Genomic DNA, 18,475 nt, shown 5'->3' with positions numbered 1-18,475 from the left:
CTCTCGACGAATAATATCAATTAATGACACGTAGGTATACGAATCGCAATAATAAGCACGTTTCATTCTACTCGATGATTATTACACAGGATGGCTCGCTGCAGATTCAAGTTAGATGAGACCACTTTCCCCAGCGCGGATATTAGCGGCATCAATGTTTTAAATGATCCTTCATTTGTAGCCCGAGTCTTTTCGTTCGTTATATGAGAAAGTGGGTCGCGCACTGTCTTTGCGATCCTCCGCCGTTTACTTTTCCGGCAAATCGTTCTCCCCTTCCTCCCGTTCGAATTACGAACTCAGAAACGATCGCATCGATATCCTCCCGTTTCGATCCTTAAGGCTAGCCAGTTCGTCAGAAACTCGTCCTGGCGCCGCGGCAACAGGAAGCGGAGGGAAAAGGAAGGAGAACGCGCGAGCGCGCGCGCGCGCGCGCGCGCTCACGTCGACGCGCACCCCGGCCCAGGACGCGGCGCGGAGCGATAAAGTACGGCGGATAATTAATTTTATAGCTACTCAATTTCCGAGGGAATCGGCTACCGGAGGCCGCGGGGCCCGTTTTCGTTAGTCGCGCCAACAAAAAAAGGCGAATAAAGAGAGGCGCGGGATGAGGAGCGAGCTCCTCCGGGAAGGAAGGAAGGGAAAAAAAAAAGAGGAGGAGTCCGGCGAAGATAGAGAGTCAGCGAGAGGACGTGCTCTGGCTCTCCTGCGGGAGAGAAAGAGCGAGGAACGGATTGTGGCAAATGGGAAGAGGAGCATCGACAGGGAAGAGAGGTGGACAGGAGGCAGGAGGGCATATCGCGCGGGTAGGGGAGAGAGAATATTCAGTCGATGATGAGGCCCAGCCACAGATTTACGACCGGCAGCTTCTCCGCGCGTGAGCACTACTTCGTTTCATCTTGTTTACTCTCTTTTCTTGCTGCCTCTTTCTTTATGTATCCCTGCACCTTTCCCTTTGCTCTTCATACCCCGGCCGTCTCGGCGCTCTCTCTTTCTCTCTCTCTCTCTCTCTCTCTCTCTCTCTCTCTCTCTCGCTGTAAGTTGCCCTTTTCCCCCGTTTCTACATGAGTATAGTCGAAGCAGCGATTACTATCGAACATAAGATCGCTGCTTTTTATCCATTCACTCGGTATCCATTTGTGCACAGCTCAATCGACGGATGAGCTGTTTGCGTAAAAAACAGCCACGCGACCAATGCTTCCCGCAAGACAATGACCCGCATTCTCGCGTCCAGCGATGATCCTGTCCTTTCTCGTGTTAACAAGGACAGATTTGCATTTTGGATCATTCTTTACGAGTGATTGAGATATCGCTAATGAAATACAAAAATTTATTATTGTAATTTAAATGTCTCGTAATGATATTAAATTATTATATATGATTGAGGAAATACTGCGTAGCATGATTAATTAGAGTCGTGGAGCACGAGTTAAAAACGAACACGTGTATGCACTTACAACCTGCTTCATTTTTCAGGTAGCAATTTTTTTTTTCATTCCAACATGAAATGCGTATTATGAATACAAATCGTTGTCGAGAAAATTTCATAATGCTCACATATTTTTTTAAAAGTCAAGGATAGGAATCACTTAACCGATTTATTTACATGAGATTTTTATTAAATATTGTGGAACCTGTTTAACAGATGAAAAAATGAAACGGCAACTTTTATACAAGTTTCTCCGTTTCATAATACAGTTTCGATCACGCGGAGAGACAAAGCGAGCGTGGAAAGAAGCACGGTCGACACACAAAAAATAATTTACCGGAGAACTGAGCCGAGTAGTTCACACTTTCGTCACAGATCTCGCCAAGATGAAGTAACGAATAAAGGAATCACGAAAGGGGATAAAAAAAGAGATGGTGAATCGAGTCAAATAGTTACGGTCCCTTAGTTATACGCGGGTCATGAGAGAGAAAGAGAGGAAAAGCGAGAGAGAGAGAGAGAGAGAGAGAGAGAGAGAGAGAGAGACATGAAAGCGCGAGAGAAGAGACCGCGAGAGGGCCAGAGAATCGGAGAAGGGAACGACTCGGGGGCCCCAGGGACTAAAAAAAAAAGGGGGAGGAGAACCGATATGGAGGCACTTTAATCGCCTTTCCAACGGTCACGTGATCACTCGACTATAGGTAATTGCAAGTAAATTCGAATTGTCACGCATTATCACGGTGGCCCACGTGATATCTCGACACGGTGTTACAAACCCGTGACTCTCAATCTGGACTCTCGATGCGATCACGCCGAATAAATCGGGACTATTTCTGCTACCTTCAATTTCTGCGTGTCTAATGAAGAAAGCGGAAAGCAGCGAAGATTATAGGCTACCGTTCGCGCCTTTGTAGCTCGCGTACGCAAACATCATGCTGCCGACATTTTACATTGATTCGTTGTGATTCTATATTTAGAAATATATTTGCATAAAATTGTTTTCACAACGTGAATAGATGATTAATAGACGTGTCAATGGCGTCGAATACAATTTTATCAATCGCTGTATGTATCGCGTCGCTAATGTAAACGCTTTATACGCTCAAGAAAACGCGATTTATTCGCTTCCTAAGGCGCAATCTACGAAAGGCGCAACCTACGAATTATGATCCTCCCATCCTTTTCTTGACGTTAAAAAAAAAAAATAAATAGAGCGCGATATAAATGGAGCTCTTGTAGATCACGTGATCGTTGTTACGCGAAATCGCAAGTACGCGGCACCATGAAGAGCCAAGTCCTTTGGACCCCTACCGTGATAAGACTCCACGTCGCACGATTTTACGACCTTGGAATCATGGAACGATCACCCTCCCGTCCCGAATCAAAGAATCTATCGCGCTTCTTAATCCCGGCTCATTCAGGGAAGAAAGAGCACGTCCGTCAAGACACGTTGACGGACGTATGGACGACGACGGACGGACGGGCGGACGGACGGACGGACGGTTACATAATTCCGACGTAGTAGAGACGAAGGGTCGAAGACCAGAGAGAGGAAGAAGAGAGGGAGTATTGTGCTTCGCTGTATATAAGGGACGACGCTTAGAAGAGGGGAGGGAAGGGGAAGGGAGGGTTTGGATTTGGAAATTTAGTACATAGACTGTAAATGGGGTATCATGTTCAGTCTAAGGCTTAAGGACTTTTGTTTGGCGTGGGAGGCTGCCGCGCGCGCTGCCCAACGTGTCTCCCCCTCTTCAATCGGCCCTCGCTTCACCCCCTCTTCGTCATCCCTCTTCTCTCGATCCGGCCGAATTCTAGGTACAACCTGCCTCATTCATTCGACGATTTCTCGTTTTCATTTGAATCTGACTCGTTGTCCATTCGGCGCGATATTCTTCGCGAACTCGCTGCTACAGCGAAACGCTGCTCTTCGTTATTATCGTCGCCCGAAAAAAAAAAAAAAATGCACTCTCCCAATCTGACGAAACGTTTACGCGAGGAAAAACTTCCTTCGATCTATAAACATATCCGAGAAAGCTGAACCGACAAGAAAGATTAACACAGAACGTCAAGACTACGATAATTACACGGCAACGCGGTCAGTGCAGTCTTATTTTTCAATTAATTTTAAATGAGCTTTGCCACGGGACGATTATTCGATTTGTTTTCTCCGACCGAGTTGCGCGTGATAACAAAATTCAAAGAGTCATCCGTAGATCCATGACGATAAAGATCTTCAATCTTTCATTAAGGACAGATCGCCTACCAATCTGTCGCAGAAAGAGAGAGAGAGAGAGAGAGAGAGAGAGAGAGAGAGAGAGAGAGAGAATCGCAGAGTCGTGCGGTTCGCGTCCCGACACCGTATATAGCGATATGCATCTTATCACATCGCATTATAATGAATAAGACGTCACGGTCGCCGATGCCTGCGCGCGCGCGCGCGCACACACGCGAACCATGGTCTCTTCAATTAAATCCGATTACCGGGCGAATAGATACGTAGGATAACAGCGCAACCGCGGCACACTGCGCGGTCCGGTTACTTCATTACGCTCACAATCGAACGGCGACCTTGAGAAGACTCTCACGAATTTCGATCGGCGTTAGATCTAAGCTGATGTTTTTGAGACGGACGGAGCCAGAGAGAGGAGCCTCCGTTTCTTCGTCTTCTTCCGATTCCTACCCCGTCCCACTACCGCCGGTTTCTGGTCCGTCCTGCCGTATTAGCCCGCGTGGAAGGGGACGCTGCCCACAAAGAGGCATAAAAAAAATTGAGTGGAAAAAATGACGGACCTCTCGCTACCGTGGTGCGTGATCAGGTGAGGCCCCCTTTACCGATGTGCACGCACACCGGCGCCGTTCTCTCAATAATGTCCGCGCGCGAGCGCGTTCGTACACCTTCCCGATCTCGTACGTGTGCCTTGAAATGAGAGAGAGAGAGAGAGAGAGAGAGAGAGAGAGAGAGAGAGAGAGAGAGAGAGACGGGCGGGAAGGAGGAGAGAGAAAAGATGATAGAGCTCGCGGCTACCGCGAGAACGAAGAATGGACCTTGCCCGACTCTACGTACGCCTTGCGAAATCATCTGTCTCGGATGAAATGTGCCTCGCGCATCGAGCGATATCACGGCTGCGACATTACTTTTCGAGGGAAGTTCGAGGGTAAGATTAACAGAATTTTCCATACGAAAAATCATTGAAAAAATTCGTTCGTTATCAAAAAAAGATTGTTTTTGATTTATTTAGCTCCCCGACTTGATAATATTTTTTTAACACTCACATAAATCCAAAACTTTAATTTAATAAGAAAGAGAAAGAGGGAGAAGAGTTTATATCTATTTTTATATAATCATTTTTTTCCTATAAACCTGTAAATAATTCTGTATGTTTTCATCGCTTCAACTACGATATATAATCTTACTGACTGTTTGTATTCTAAGTCTACGTATCAAGTTCCCTCTTTTCCTCATCACATAACCTGTATTGGAATACTAAATGGTTAAATATATGTATCAAGTTATTGTGCATAAAACTCTCATCTGTTATGTCATACAGAAATTTAGTATGGAAGTATTAATCAACTTGTATTTACGAGTATTCAAAGACGAAAGCGAATGTACAAAGTAAACAAATTAGCTAAAGTATATAGTTTGAACCTTTCGGAAACAAATATACTGTAGTGTTTATCGGAATATCGATTTGCGCGACATTTAAGCAACGCGCTCCCGATTCGCGAATTTCGATTTGTAAGAATGGGCAGTCCCGTGAATGTGCTACGGATTGTGCGCAGCGACCAAGTTCCAAGATCATCGAATCGATTCCTAGATCCACGGACGATATTATTCCGCAAATAATTTCCGTGGCGCGGTTAACTAGATCCGTGTTGCGGTTTTCCGGCGTTCAAGAAAGATAGACGGATGGGGGGATGGGAGGGAAGGGGGGACGACAGCGTCACGAAGCTCGGCCTCAGATATCGATCGATGGCCGAAGTGGACGACGATGATGATGCCTGGCAGGAACCGAGGAATACGAGGCAAATTGGAGGAAATACCGTGGACAGAGGAGAGAGAGGAACTAGATGAGAAGAACCTGTGCAGAAGTTGCGTGAACGCGCGACCTGACCAACGCAGGCAATGAACGACGAAGAGAATGAACGGGGAGGACGAGGAAGTGGAGGGGAGGGTGGCCAGAGGGGAAGAGGAAAGAAGAAGAAGGAAGATCGAGAAAGACGATCACGAGGACGGGTGTATCAAGGGAGACGCGGGAGGTGAGGAAAGAGCTACGCCGAGGCTGAGGCTCGAATCGCTGAGGTGAAACGAAATGTTAATGGAAGGAAGAGCGGTGGGCATCGATGGATGAAGAAGCAGAAAGACATTGACGATGGAGGATGAAGCACGACGGAACAGCCATTCGTCGTGAGCGCGAATCGTCGCGCGCCACGACGCAAAGTTGTAACGTGTGAAAGGAAAAAGGAAAGACGGGAAAGAGACGAACGAAAACCGCTAATTTCGCCACCATGATGGTTGTGAAATTGCTGACGGGAAGTCGATAAGCGGGAGATATACCTAGAGAAGCTAACTGACAAGTCAAACGAGAAATCGACCGAGTAGTGGCCGATAAGGGTTGCGTAACGTTGAAAAAAAATGCGGAATTAAGAAGGCAACGAAAGATGAAATGGCCAAGATGAAACGGAGTAATCCGAGCGGTGAGAGGAAACGGAGCACAGGCGGCATGCACCTAGAGCGAAGAAAGATAGCGCCAGCCGGCTGAGGCGGCTTAATGAAAGAAAGAACGGAGACCGAGAGAAACATGATGATAAAGGAAGAAGCTGCGGAGGACATTAGCGGCGGAGGAAGAGGGTTTACCGAGAAGAGAACCGTCGCGGCGAGTCAACGTCGGACGAAGAGGGACGAAGCGTGAGCGCGAGCGCGCCCGAAACAGAGGGAAGCAAGAGGAGCAAAGCGAAGGGGTTACGCGGAGAGGGGAGGGGAGGGGAGCGTGGCGAGATGAGGAGGAGGAGGAGGATTGAGGCAGGATGCTGTGCCGTCACGGTACACTAGCCTCCGGACTTGAATCCCGAGCCCTCCGGCCACGGAGGTGCATAGCTTCATTCAGGAGGCGGTCACCTTTTTCGTTTTCCTCCTCTCTCTCTCTCTCTCTCTCTCTCTCTCTCTCTCTCTCTCTCTCTCTCCCCCTGCTGCCTTCGTTCTCCTCTTATTTCCCCCTAGCTGCGTGTCAGTACACCGCGAGATCGTATATTCCCCCGGTGGTGGAATGTTCGATAAGGAGAAACGGTAGCGGCGTCCTGGCGACGGCCAAGACGACGTAAAGCGTCACGGAGCGACGACGAGAGGCAGACACTCTTTGGATTAAAGGACAGAATTGGCGAAGCGCGACGTGCGATCGCGATATCGCGAGAGCTTTGGTCCGTGACTACGATTTCGAGTTGCGTTAGAGTCGACGTAGGAGACAAGGGTCGTATATTTCGGCTAAGCTCTTAGAATTAAATCCGACTGAAATTTCTATTTCAAAAGTGATTCCCTGACTCGTGAAAAAAATCACAACGTCTACGAGGATGAAACGCGTACGCGAGGAATGTCGAAAGATCGGCCCGGTAGGAAGACTCACGGCATCACGGAACGACAACGAACTCGATTAATCGTGGAAGACATTAGTGAAACAAGCGTGACAGCACCGTTGCGCGAGATGAAGCATAATTCTACTTCCTGCCTTATTGGGGGCGTGGTGATTGCGGCAATTTATGAATTCCTGAATTTTTAACCCCCCCCCCCACACCCCAAACTAAATTTGTACCCCGCCGCTCCTCCCGCCGAAACTTCCTTCGCATTACGTTCTCGCGAACGCGTCGCGTTCAATCAGTATTAACTAATCGAGAATAAATTTACTGCCAACGCTTCCTCGCGTGGCACGAACAATCATACGAAAATATCCTGCTACATCTATACACGTGTAATAATTTTCAAAATACCAACGCTACAAACGAATTGATTTATGAACGTAATTATTCATACCAAAACAAATTTCATTTAAGCTTCATAATTTTACCTCTCTCTTTTCTCCTTCCCATGAGCTCAATAATTCGAATTACACTCTGTGAAAGCTGTCCATGATGAGAATTAGAGACGTTGCCAATTATATGGCGCCATACAATTTTCTTTAGACAATTGTATTCTTTCTCAATATTATCAGTTTCATGTTTACATAATATGTTATGTAACATAGCTTCCATATCCTTCTATTCCTACGCGATGAATACATTTTTTAAAACGCGCGGTATGCGTTCTCGATAATTTCGCTAGAAAAATTTTTCTTATCCGAGATGCTTTTCTATTTTTATCCACTGCCTCCTCTCCCCATTCTCTTCTCTTGCTCTCTTTTCGACAGTCCTACTCTTCCAAAGGATATCCGATAAAGAGAAACGATTATAACGAGAAACTACCACTTTGTAACGTGCCGCGAAGGCCGATTAATCGCGGAGAATCTGCCAGTACCGTTGCACGAAATCTGTGTAATTTGTAAACTTTTTTACCGCTCGCAAATGTGTAATTTGATTCGGTTTAATCTCTGTCTGCGGAATGCGACGCAGCCGGGACCGTCAGCGAGTACTTATTATTGCATAGGGGAAAGTGGAAATAAAACGTAACAATCTTTAGATCCGAGCAGATGCTTTTTGCAAAGTCAGAAATAAGAATCATTTCTTGCAAAATCACGCAGATTAAGATCAATAATCGAAGAAAAAAAAAAAAATCTATCTGTGCGCCTAGGATTACATTAAGTAGTAAATTTAATTCGAGACTGACGAGATATCTATTGAAATAACGCTCCTTACAAATATATATTAATGGTAACGTTTGCAAAATATATAATAAATATTGCATTTGTCGGAAAGACGAATATAACAAACAATATTTTTTAATCGCGTTGACTTGAACATAAATATAAACATTGTTAGTAATATTTTCAGATTTCTCGTAAGATCGTTAATTAAATTGCACGTATTTTCCAATAATGTAAGGGATTGCGAAAGGAAATAAAATATATCTGTACAGCTTTGCAACTATGTAGGCTATAAAACACAATTTTCTGCAAATATTATTTTCGTTTAATTACCGTTCGCAGTATTTTTGTTGTATATAAATTTAACTGTACATGGCGGCATGACTAACAGATCATTTTCCTCACGGTAATAAAAGACAATGTCGTAATTACAATATCGCGTTATAATCACCCGCGTTTTAATATTGAGCAGAACACGACCTAAAGTGAAGAAGAGCATGACACGCGAGTTATCATTTTATTAGCCGTTCGTAGTCGTAGCGCGATAAGACAGTCAGGCAATTAAAAGTCAGTCCCGATTAATTATTAAGACGACGATGGAAATGACTTTTAACGAAGCGGTTGTAATTTTTGCGTAAGGTTTAGGTTTGTTACTAATTTCGCGCTAATGAGCGGCATGTCGTGCTACGATCGGTCCGCAATCGGTCTTAACGATTATCCTTCTGCCGCTCCTTCCGCTCCTTCTGGGAACGCCTAACGGAATAAATCAAGCACATATAAACACACGGATACACGAAACTGACCTAAAAAAAAAAATGATCCTCATTGAGATATTTCAGGTAACGGACAGGCGGAGATTGCGGGATTTTCTCGACGCGCGACGTCTCTCGATCCGCGACAAATTAACCCCCTCCGTGTCACATTGTATCTAATACAGGCAGATATACATGCCATAACTGGTTTTAATCGCCGGGTTTCGTGTTTTGCCTCCCCCTCCCCCGTTTTTTTCCCTCTTTCCTTCCCCGCAAAACGGGACAGAGAGAAGCGCCGATGCGTTTCGCCGTGGCCTCCGGTGTATGATAATCTGCTATCCCTATTCTATATAGACGTTCCGTCTATCTATAATATCGTCAAGTTTTAACGATTCGCCTTATGGAATGTCACGCGCCGCGTCCTTCGAGCCTTCCAACTCTCACTCTCTGTCTTTCTGCCTGTCGTTCTTCTCTCTCTCCTTCTCTCCTTCGTCCCGCGCCCCGTCTTTTTTCTCCGCGACGCGCCGCCGTTCGCCGATAATTATCGCGGAAAGCGCGGAAAGTTGTAAACTTTAACGATTGTCTTTAAACGGCTCGTAAAGCGCGCGTTAACGAATTTGCGAAACTGAAATCCATCATCGGGGACATAAATCGCCGACGTGCGGACGGACGGACGGACGGACGGACGGACGGACGGACGAACGAACATAGGAAATTTCACGACTTGGTGGCAAGAAATTTTCCGTAGGTCAGGTTTCCCGGTCGTAAACCGTTACGGTACGCAACCGAAACGTCAAAGTCAAAAAAATATTGCATCTTTGAGAAGAAGAGAGATTTCCAAATCTTCCTTGAACCGTCTTTCGAACGGATATTAATAATAAAATAATGTCCCGTACGCTGTAAAATAGAAACAGCTTTGTATTGAAGAAATCCTGAGCAAATATGGAAGCTAGGAAAATCTACAGAGTCTGAAAACGATATCAATTTATTACAATCTCTAACTATTTCAGTGAATTCTTCGATACATTTCGTCTCCAAAATATTTTTACATTTTCAATCTTGCAAGAATACCGCATTATGTCCATTCGTATGGACTTTGTCATCAATATTGCTCGTATTTATAAGATGTTATAATATTCTAAGAATATCCTTTCATTGATAACTCAATATGCAACCGTGCTTGAATTATACATTAATTATTTTTTATTTTCTTCAAATTATTTTGCTATCAGACTACACAAAATAAATGTTAATAAATGACAAGATACTGTAAAACATTGCACTATAGATTGTATCAATATTTTTTATTGTATATTACAGAATACTGCCTTCTAATGACAATTTTGTTGATTTTATTAACTCAAAAAACTATTAATATTTTTTTAATTAAAAAGAAGTAAAATTCTAAAAGTGACGTTACCACAACTGCTCGCATATTTCTTTAAAAATGACGATATAATTTTTTAAATAATGTATAAAATTTTTATGTTGTTGTGAAAATTATATCATGAGACTAATGTTAAATCGATAAATTCTGAGTGTACAAAAAATCGCGAGATGTTTGAAAAAATTCAAAAACACAAGAACATAAAAATAAATCATAGAAATGAAATGGAGGAATGTAAGGAGGAAAAGGAAAATTTAACCTTTTAACGAAATATGCGAACAAAGATTTGTTTACCTAAGTAAATAAAATTCACAAAAAAATAATAAATCTTCTTCTTTTTTTATAAGAAAATAAAGACAGTAAAAAAACTTGTATAAGTTTAACAGATTGTAAATTTAACAGATTTCGCTTCTCAATATATTCAAACTATTATATATATTGTGTTTCTAAACGATTCATTCAAATTAGGCATATCCTTTTTAGCTGAATTCTTTGCTCTCCTTATCTCCTCACGTTGAAAAAAAAAAAAAAAAGAAAAAAACATGAACTTGTGCAAGAAGTTTAATTAAAAATAATAGGCTTATTGTATTTGTAATTTAACATGTATGAATAATGACATTAACAATATTAATATTCTAATATAAATAAATCTTTAACATAATTTGAAATTAATTGTGTAAAATTAATGTATCTTTTATGACAAAATTAACTCAGAAAAAGTGTGTGTGTGTGTGTGTGTGTGTGTGTGTGTGTGTGTGTGTCTGTACATTTTTATGTTTTATAATTATTGTAACTTTTAATTATAATAATATGTAGAATAATGTATAATATAAAAGTTGAACTATTTTTATGAAATATTTTGTATTTTAATAAAAGAATTATGTCAATATGTAACATTTTATTATTATTCAATAATGAATATATAAATATGTTATATATCAAAATTGTTGATATAAATTTGTTCACAATTACATTGAATATTCTAAAATCATTGATAAAAACTTTGATGAGAAATTTTATTTTAAAGTTATTTTAAAGAATATTTATAAATATATAAATGTTGATATAATATAATATAACATTTATATACAAAACAATTAAAACTTGCTAATATAGCTGTCTTTTCAAATATAGTAAAATATACTGGTGGTAAAGATGTAATTTGGATGCGGTTTCTTTAACAATCATTTCATTATATTTATCACGTAAACCTGAATAAGAAATTTGATTGCATTTTTATTATTGTATATTTTACTATGTAAAATCTTCCTGTGCAAAAAGTCTATGATAGCAAAGCGTTTATAATTCCTCACCTCTTAAATATTTTTTATCAAGTTTTAAAAAGTTTCGAAATTTTCATATTAAATTTTTTTTCTTAAAATATTCTAAAAATTCGAATAATTTAATAACGTATATGAAATATCTCAAAATCTAATCGAGATCACATCTAGAATAGCAAAGTGATACTTTGTAATCATTTTCATCGCACCATAACGATAAAATCGACACTTTTTTCTATAAATTCTAGCACATAAATATTATAAATATCACGAGACATATTTATCATATAAAATCAGCAAATTATATTAATTGGACGTTTCTTTTTGTTTTAAAAGCTTTACATTTAAAATCTGTGTTAAATATAAAATCACAAAAAACAATTCAGTTAATATTAATAGACTTGTGTTAAATTTACATTTGAATATGTTGACTGTTTAACAACTATATAACAGGTAACAACTATATAACAGGTAACAACTATATAACAGGACAAAACTTTTAACCAGCACGTTTCCTAACATAAATATTTCATTCTTAATTGCGGAAAGAATTCCGGAAATCCGTACCCTATAACGGTATCATCGTTTCAACATATGTATTGAAACGTTTTCTAGAAGCAATTTTAATAAAGACACAAATCTTCCCGGTTATTAAAATGTCATTAAATGGTGCAGGTCTGCATTGACAAGAATAGACTACCAATGGACCATGAACTTTCAAAAAATAGCATGGAAATGCTGAGAAAAGATGTGGTTCATTAGGATTATTCAATGAATATATTATTTACTAAGAAACCTTTTAAAAGAATAGAGGGATAGGGTTAAAAAAAGTAAAATCATTCTCTAGAAAAGGGATGAGAGGGAGAAGACTTGATAAAATGTTGCCTCTTATCCTTTATAAAAGAATTTTAACAAGCTTTTAGAAAGAAATTCTACACAATTCACGAAAAACGTTCACAATATATATATTTATCATCCATCATATCATAGACATATAATATTATCTATTGTTTCTTTATATTCCGAATTCTTTTTGATCAATAAAAATGTCTCTAAGAGGCTGCTTATAAGCCTTTCGAGTGGCTGCGAGCCACGTTCAGAAGCACTTTTATCAACAAAAGAAGATAAAGAATGTGAGCTATTACGTCAAAACGCCACGTTGAAAGGAAACAGGGAGATTAACAATGGCGTTAAATTATATAGTATTTCAGTACAGATGAGACAAATCGATATTGTACTGTACTTGGAGAAAAAAATTCCAAAATATGCATGGGGAGGGGGAGGGGAGGGGGGGGGCGTCACGTCGACAGAGATATTGGTCAAGTCAAACTTACCTGCGGACACATCTTGCATTGGTACTTCCTCGGTGGATGGGAGTGAGGCCCACCAAGATGTGAATTCAGATGCGACGGATGGGAGGGTTTTACGGTGAGTGGCTGAGGAACAACCAGAAGACTGGCTGGCGGACTTCCGCTGCTCGAGCCGCCGGCGCCCCGATACTGCTCATCGCCTGCAATCATTCACACAGATTCGAGACTAAGATCGGGATGTCGCCTTGACCGTTGACCGGGTTGTCGTCGAGGACGGAGGCGTAACGCTGGACGCCAACGAGATATCTCGTAAACGCACCAGGTACATTTTAATTACTCTCGATTATTATTTCTATCCTGCGACCTAGTTCGATTATAACCGCGCGAGCGCGATCCGCGACGCTGGAAAGTGACACGGTAACCGTAAGCAATCGTCAGCATTTCCGAAGCACTACTTAATTCAACATTGATTACAGATCAAGCGCGCGAGAGAGATCGCCGGTGAGTTTTTTTTCTTTTTGCGTTCTATCTTCCGAATCTAAAACACGGCACATAGTGCGTCATAGTGCGTCATTGTCCGTCACGTATCAACATCTCGTTTACTATTATAATATATAATCAAGCAGACGTACATAATATATCGAGTCCAACGGTCATCCATATGTGTGTTTAGAGTCCTACGACGCGACAAGGGGGATTCGCCGATTTTCAACGAGTCATTGTGATCCGCGTGAGTTATCGCGATTTATCAGCCGCGGGTCCTCGGCGAGGCTTCGGACGTTTCTCATTCGTGTCTTTCGCTCGCGTCCGTCGCGTCGCGCGATAAATGGTACGCATACGAATATCCATGCGCGCACGCATACAATTATTCACGCATACACACGCATACACACGCGCGCGCGCGCGCGCGCACACCGGCGGCAATACCGAGAAAGAGGCACACGGACGGTCGAGCGGTCGACCGACTGACGCAACACGCGCGGCGACGTGCAAGGGGCAAGGATCCTGGCAGGTTGCAAGGACGAGCGATCCTGCGTTACGAGTGTGTGCCCGTCATTAAGACGAGTTCTCAATATCGATCGCCGCATCGGTGCATAAACGCGAATGCGCTCCGGCCGACAGGTTGAGAGAGTCGCGGCCACTACGCGGCCGTTCGCGGTATTCCGCTACTACTTTGCGCTCTTACGCATCGACGAGCGATGCTTAAATGCATCACGCTCCTTATGCGTGCAAGTCCGCATGAGAGAGATACACAATCATCCTTTCGGCGCGAGAGTATATTCGCGATTCGCTTCTCGCTGTCTCGCGCGTCTCTCGAATCTCTATCTGGAGATAACGATAAGAGAGACGGACGATAAATATCATTGGACAAGACAGAGCGATTATATTTATTTGCCCTTCTCATCAAACGAGTTAGCAATCTCGTAGAAAGTCTCTCTGGTGAAGAGAAAGGAAATCATCCGCCGCCATTTTATTCCGATAAATTTCAAGATATTTTCGCAATTACTCCCGCACTCTTTTCAGACCTTTTCGAGGAAGAAATGCACGTTAATTATCTCATCTCGAAAATCCGTCATTTTAAACGAAAGAAAGAATTCAGATTCTGTTTGTAATCGTAAATAATGAGGAAAGCAACGTTTGAAAAAAAAAAAAAAAAAAAAAAAAAACGAAAGGTAATAAAAACACGCGTATATCGGAATCAATTAAACAGAACTTTGTCCTGAAATCTAAGATAAATTATAGATAGTCTGTACAAAGTAAGCTTAACAAGTGCATCGTCGAGCTATTATTAAACGTAATTAGGAGTTTTTACCGACGTATAATGTCGAGATACGACTGCTGGCTCTGCGTGCTTCAACGATCAATATCGAATTACAAGATTAGTGCCGATCGCGGTACGAGAATTCTCTCTTTTTACGGCAGCATCCTTCCCCGCCCTCAAGAAAGTCGGCAAAGCCGCCAGCGGCAAAAACGGCCGGAAGCGTTACCGATATTAAACGAAGGAAGTTATAATAAATTACGCGCATTACTTGATCCGTTTCCTGCCAATAATAGAAAAGTTATCGCGCCCGACCTTGTAGCGAGCGAGCAAATGCTTGAAAAGCGAAGTGTCCCGCTCGCTCGGACACTCGTTCGAGGCACTCGTTTTACGGCTCGACCGCGCAACAGGAGAGGGAGACGTCTGCATTATAAATTTTTGATTCCGGTTTGCATGTCGCAATCCGGAGGATGAAATATCATTTCTGCCTCTTTCTCTTTGCAGCGGGAGCGCACGCGAAATTCCGCGGAAAGAGGGAAGAGGAAGGGAGGAGAAAGGGAGGAGAAAAAGAATAGGGAGAGGAAGAAGAAAAAAAAAAAAAAAAAAAACAAAAAGACTAACGATTCGCACCGCCATTAATGACTTCATAATTTATTAATAGCCTCCTTTACGCCATTCCGCGATTACGCGCATCCTCCGCTCGTTAAGTTCAGTTCAGAAGCGAGGACCCTTCTCTCGCAAGGACGGGGAGGGCATCCCGTGACTTTTACCCGACTTTTACAATGCACGTCGTGTGCGTTCGGCTTCGAGATGTGCGCGCGTAGGCGGTGTGTGGAAGATGATGCGCTCTTCTCCGAGGCTGGCCACGGCCCACGCGCGCATCTCGCTAACGTCGGTGTCGCTTAGAATCGACATTAAACGTGCGGAGGATGCTCGCGAGAGTTCACGCGTGCTAAACGTTACGTGTCGTACACGAGTCTTGATCCCCGGAGCGTAACCCGGAGCAGATGGGGACGACAAACAAACGTATCGCCGCTGCCACTTTAATCCCACCCATTTAAATCGCATGAATATGAAGCTGCGCTTCACCTGCACTTATGCCCCGCGGATTGCGTCGCGAGCGTTCGATTATTAATGCTAATTAATAATTTCCCAATGATAACGGCCAAATCGATGGTTATTTAGGCAATTTCAACGGACGAATCTCTCCGGCATAGTTGTTTATTTTAGGCTATCACAGATTGAGCGACGATTGATTTTACGTAAAACAAACGTGACGCGTTATGTAACGTCAGACGGTAGCGTTTCGCGTTTTGGAGTTGTATTTAATAATTTGATAAAATAGTTTCATTAAGCTTTATATATGTAGCTTTATATATATATATATATATATATATATATATATATATATATATAAAAATCAGTCTATGATCTAAGCCTTCTTAATTAATTAATTCTTCTTACTTTAGATCGGAGCAATTAAGTGAGTCAACATCATTGCGTGGAATCGAAGTAATCGCTGATGGTGATGATGATGTTGCGCTATAATGAGAAAATCGCGCGCACGTATAACAAGTATAATATCGAGCGCAGCATCAAAGTTCAAGGCGCGGACGTACTTAATACGATGCAATTCCCAATAACTTTACCGTTGGAAAAACCACTTGCATAACATTTAAAACTTTGTATATGTTTATTGAATTAAAATGCGACACACTTCATTGCCCGCGTGCGTCCATTGCGAGAATTCATTTCCATTTCGACGTTGCGCGGCAACCTTCTTTCTCGCCTAATTACTCGGCGCGCGCGGTGTTACGCAATCGATAAACGCGCAGGTCGAAACCTTAATCAGGTGAGACAGATGCCGTTTCCGTTGAAGCGAGTCGAGAATAAGCCGCCTCGCGTATACGGCAGATTATTATGAATTTATTTATTTTACATCGCATCCCGTTTTCACGGAGCGCGGTCCTTTCGCTCGCATTTTCTCCTTTTGAGACACGCCTCTCACGACGAACGCCGCCGCCGTCCTCGCTCCTACGAAGAACTTTCCTCTCCCTTCCTCGCACAACGATCACACACGCCACAAACTATATCTAGCTCAGTTTCCGATCTCTCTTGTAGATGGCATTAATTAAATTTTCAAATGTTAATTATATGCGCGCTATTTTAATTTTAAAAGCGACACAAGCGGGATGTTTCGTTACGAGGGGGCGAGAGGGAGAGGAGAGAGGGGACCGCGCACGTGGATTATCTGTCAACTCGGCGGCGCCGAACGAACGTTGCTCGAAATTTGCGCAAGGAAATTCCCTTCCTCTCCGCATCAAGACCGAATTTCCGTGGGAGCACGTGGACGTAAACTTGAAACTTTGAGACGCAGAGTCCGATTCGCCGTCGGCCGATAATCGACGAGCGCGCCCCGATCGCCTCGTTTCCAAGAAGGCGTCTTGCAAATCATCGTCCCCTCGATTCCCGCGAACGATTCATTCGCGCCGCCGCTCTTTTCGCCTAATCGACCAATCTCGGAACGCGCGCGCGAACGCGAGTTATACGTAACGTTCTCCTCGCGGCATAACTAATTGATCTTTCCAGCGCGCTTGAACTCGATAATTATCATTTACATGCGTGATCTCGTGCGCGCGAGAGTCACTCTTTGGCCGTAGCACACATTGCCAAGGAAGGAAAAAAAAAAAAAAAAGAAAAAGAATGCGACAGAGCCTGCACAGGCCTCAGGTGGAATAAAATGCGCTACACCTGTTTGCAGAAGTCAGAACAAGCGCATGAAAATAAGGATAAAAGCGAAAACGTAAATGGAACTGGACGTGGTCGAAGGGAGGAGGGAGGACTGGCGAGTTTACAACGCTCGCTCGTGGAAATCTACCTCTCTTCGTAATCCACGTAATCTCTACACGATCCTCTATTTTAACATTTCGCTGAATCTTGTTTTACTCTTAAATACTATGCGATTTTTTTCCGAATCACGTTTATAGTGTCTGCCACCGTCTTATAATATTAAGTTACATTTATTTGAGGTAAAGCAAGTTACTTTCAAAGAAGGACAGAAATATATATTGCACAATCTAAATATTTCTATCTACATAGAAAAAGAACTTAAATCAGACGACTGTGTGTTTTCGTATATGAGCAAGAACATTCTTAGAAAGATTTTAGTCTTGAGTTGAGCAAAAGTAATACTTGCGTGATACAAATTTCATCGAATCGAGATTAAAATTTAAAAAATATTATAATATTCTTGCGTATGCTTATGAGAATATTTGTCTTGATTTAAGACTAATTCTTTTCTGTATAAATAAATAATAAAAATAAGTTTTTGTAAATCTTTGTATTAAAAAAATACTTGTACCATCTAGATAGTTATCGTGGTTAAATGGAAAACACCTCCACGCGATTGAAACCGTCGCGTCAACTCAATTTTCTTCGCGCACCTGAAATATTATAGAGCCATCTTATCTTCGTTTCTCTGCCATGATAAAAAAATGACAGGCATGGGGAAATATTTCTTCCGATCGCTGTCGGATGATAATAATATATTTTCGTGGGATGCGCTTGCGTCGAATTTCATACCTACGAATTTATTTTCGCGCACGTGGTGCAGCCGCACTGGCTGACACAAAACACAACGGCGTTTAAAAATCCATCTCTCGTTTCTATCCACGGACACGCGTGCGCAATGCGCAACACGCACGCACGCACGCACGCACGCACGCACGCACGTACGCACGCGGCGTTCACGACGAGAGCGTTAATGACGTATG

The 18,475-nt window shown here is 42.4% G+C and overlaps 1 protein-coding gene and 1 long non-coding RNA gene across 4 annotated transcripts in view; one reads left to right on the top strand and one right to left on the bottom strand.

Annotated features, from left to right (window-relative positions):
• LOC105431285 (zinc finger protein rotund) overlaps positions 1–18,475 on the bottom strand; it is a 162,253-nt gene that overhangs the window by 52,769 nt on the left and 91,009 nt on the right. For all 3 annotated transcript variants that reach the window (XM_089071656.1, XM_089071654.1, XM_089071655.1), the window contains exon 5: positions 12,968–13,143. In XM_089071656.1, coding sequence (XP_088927782.1) covers positions 12,968–13,143 — 176 coding nt within the window. The remainder of the gene's footprint in view (positions 1–12,967; positions 13,144–18,475) is intronic.
• The window catches only part of LOC148937681 (uncharacterized), a 134,841-nt gene that overhangs the window by 53,919 nt on the left and 62,447 nt on the right, over positions 1–18,475 (top strand). The gene's annotated exons all lie outside the window — the stretch shown is intronic.

This window comes from Pogonomyrmex barbatus, unplaced genomic scaffold (assembly GCF_055798465.1).
Source record: "Pogonomyrmex barbatus isolate J1 unplaced genomic scaffold, ASM5579846v1 scaffold12, whole genome shotgun sequence".
NCBI classification, from domain to species: domain Eukaryota; kingdom Metazoa; phylum Arthropoda; class Insecta; order Hymenoptera; family Formicidae; genus Pogonomyrmex; species Pogonomyrmex barbatus.
The sequence above is the reverse complement of the archived record's forward strand: the minus strand, read 5'-3'. Positions and strand labels throughout refer to the sequence as shown.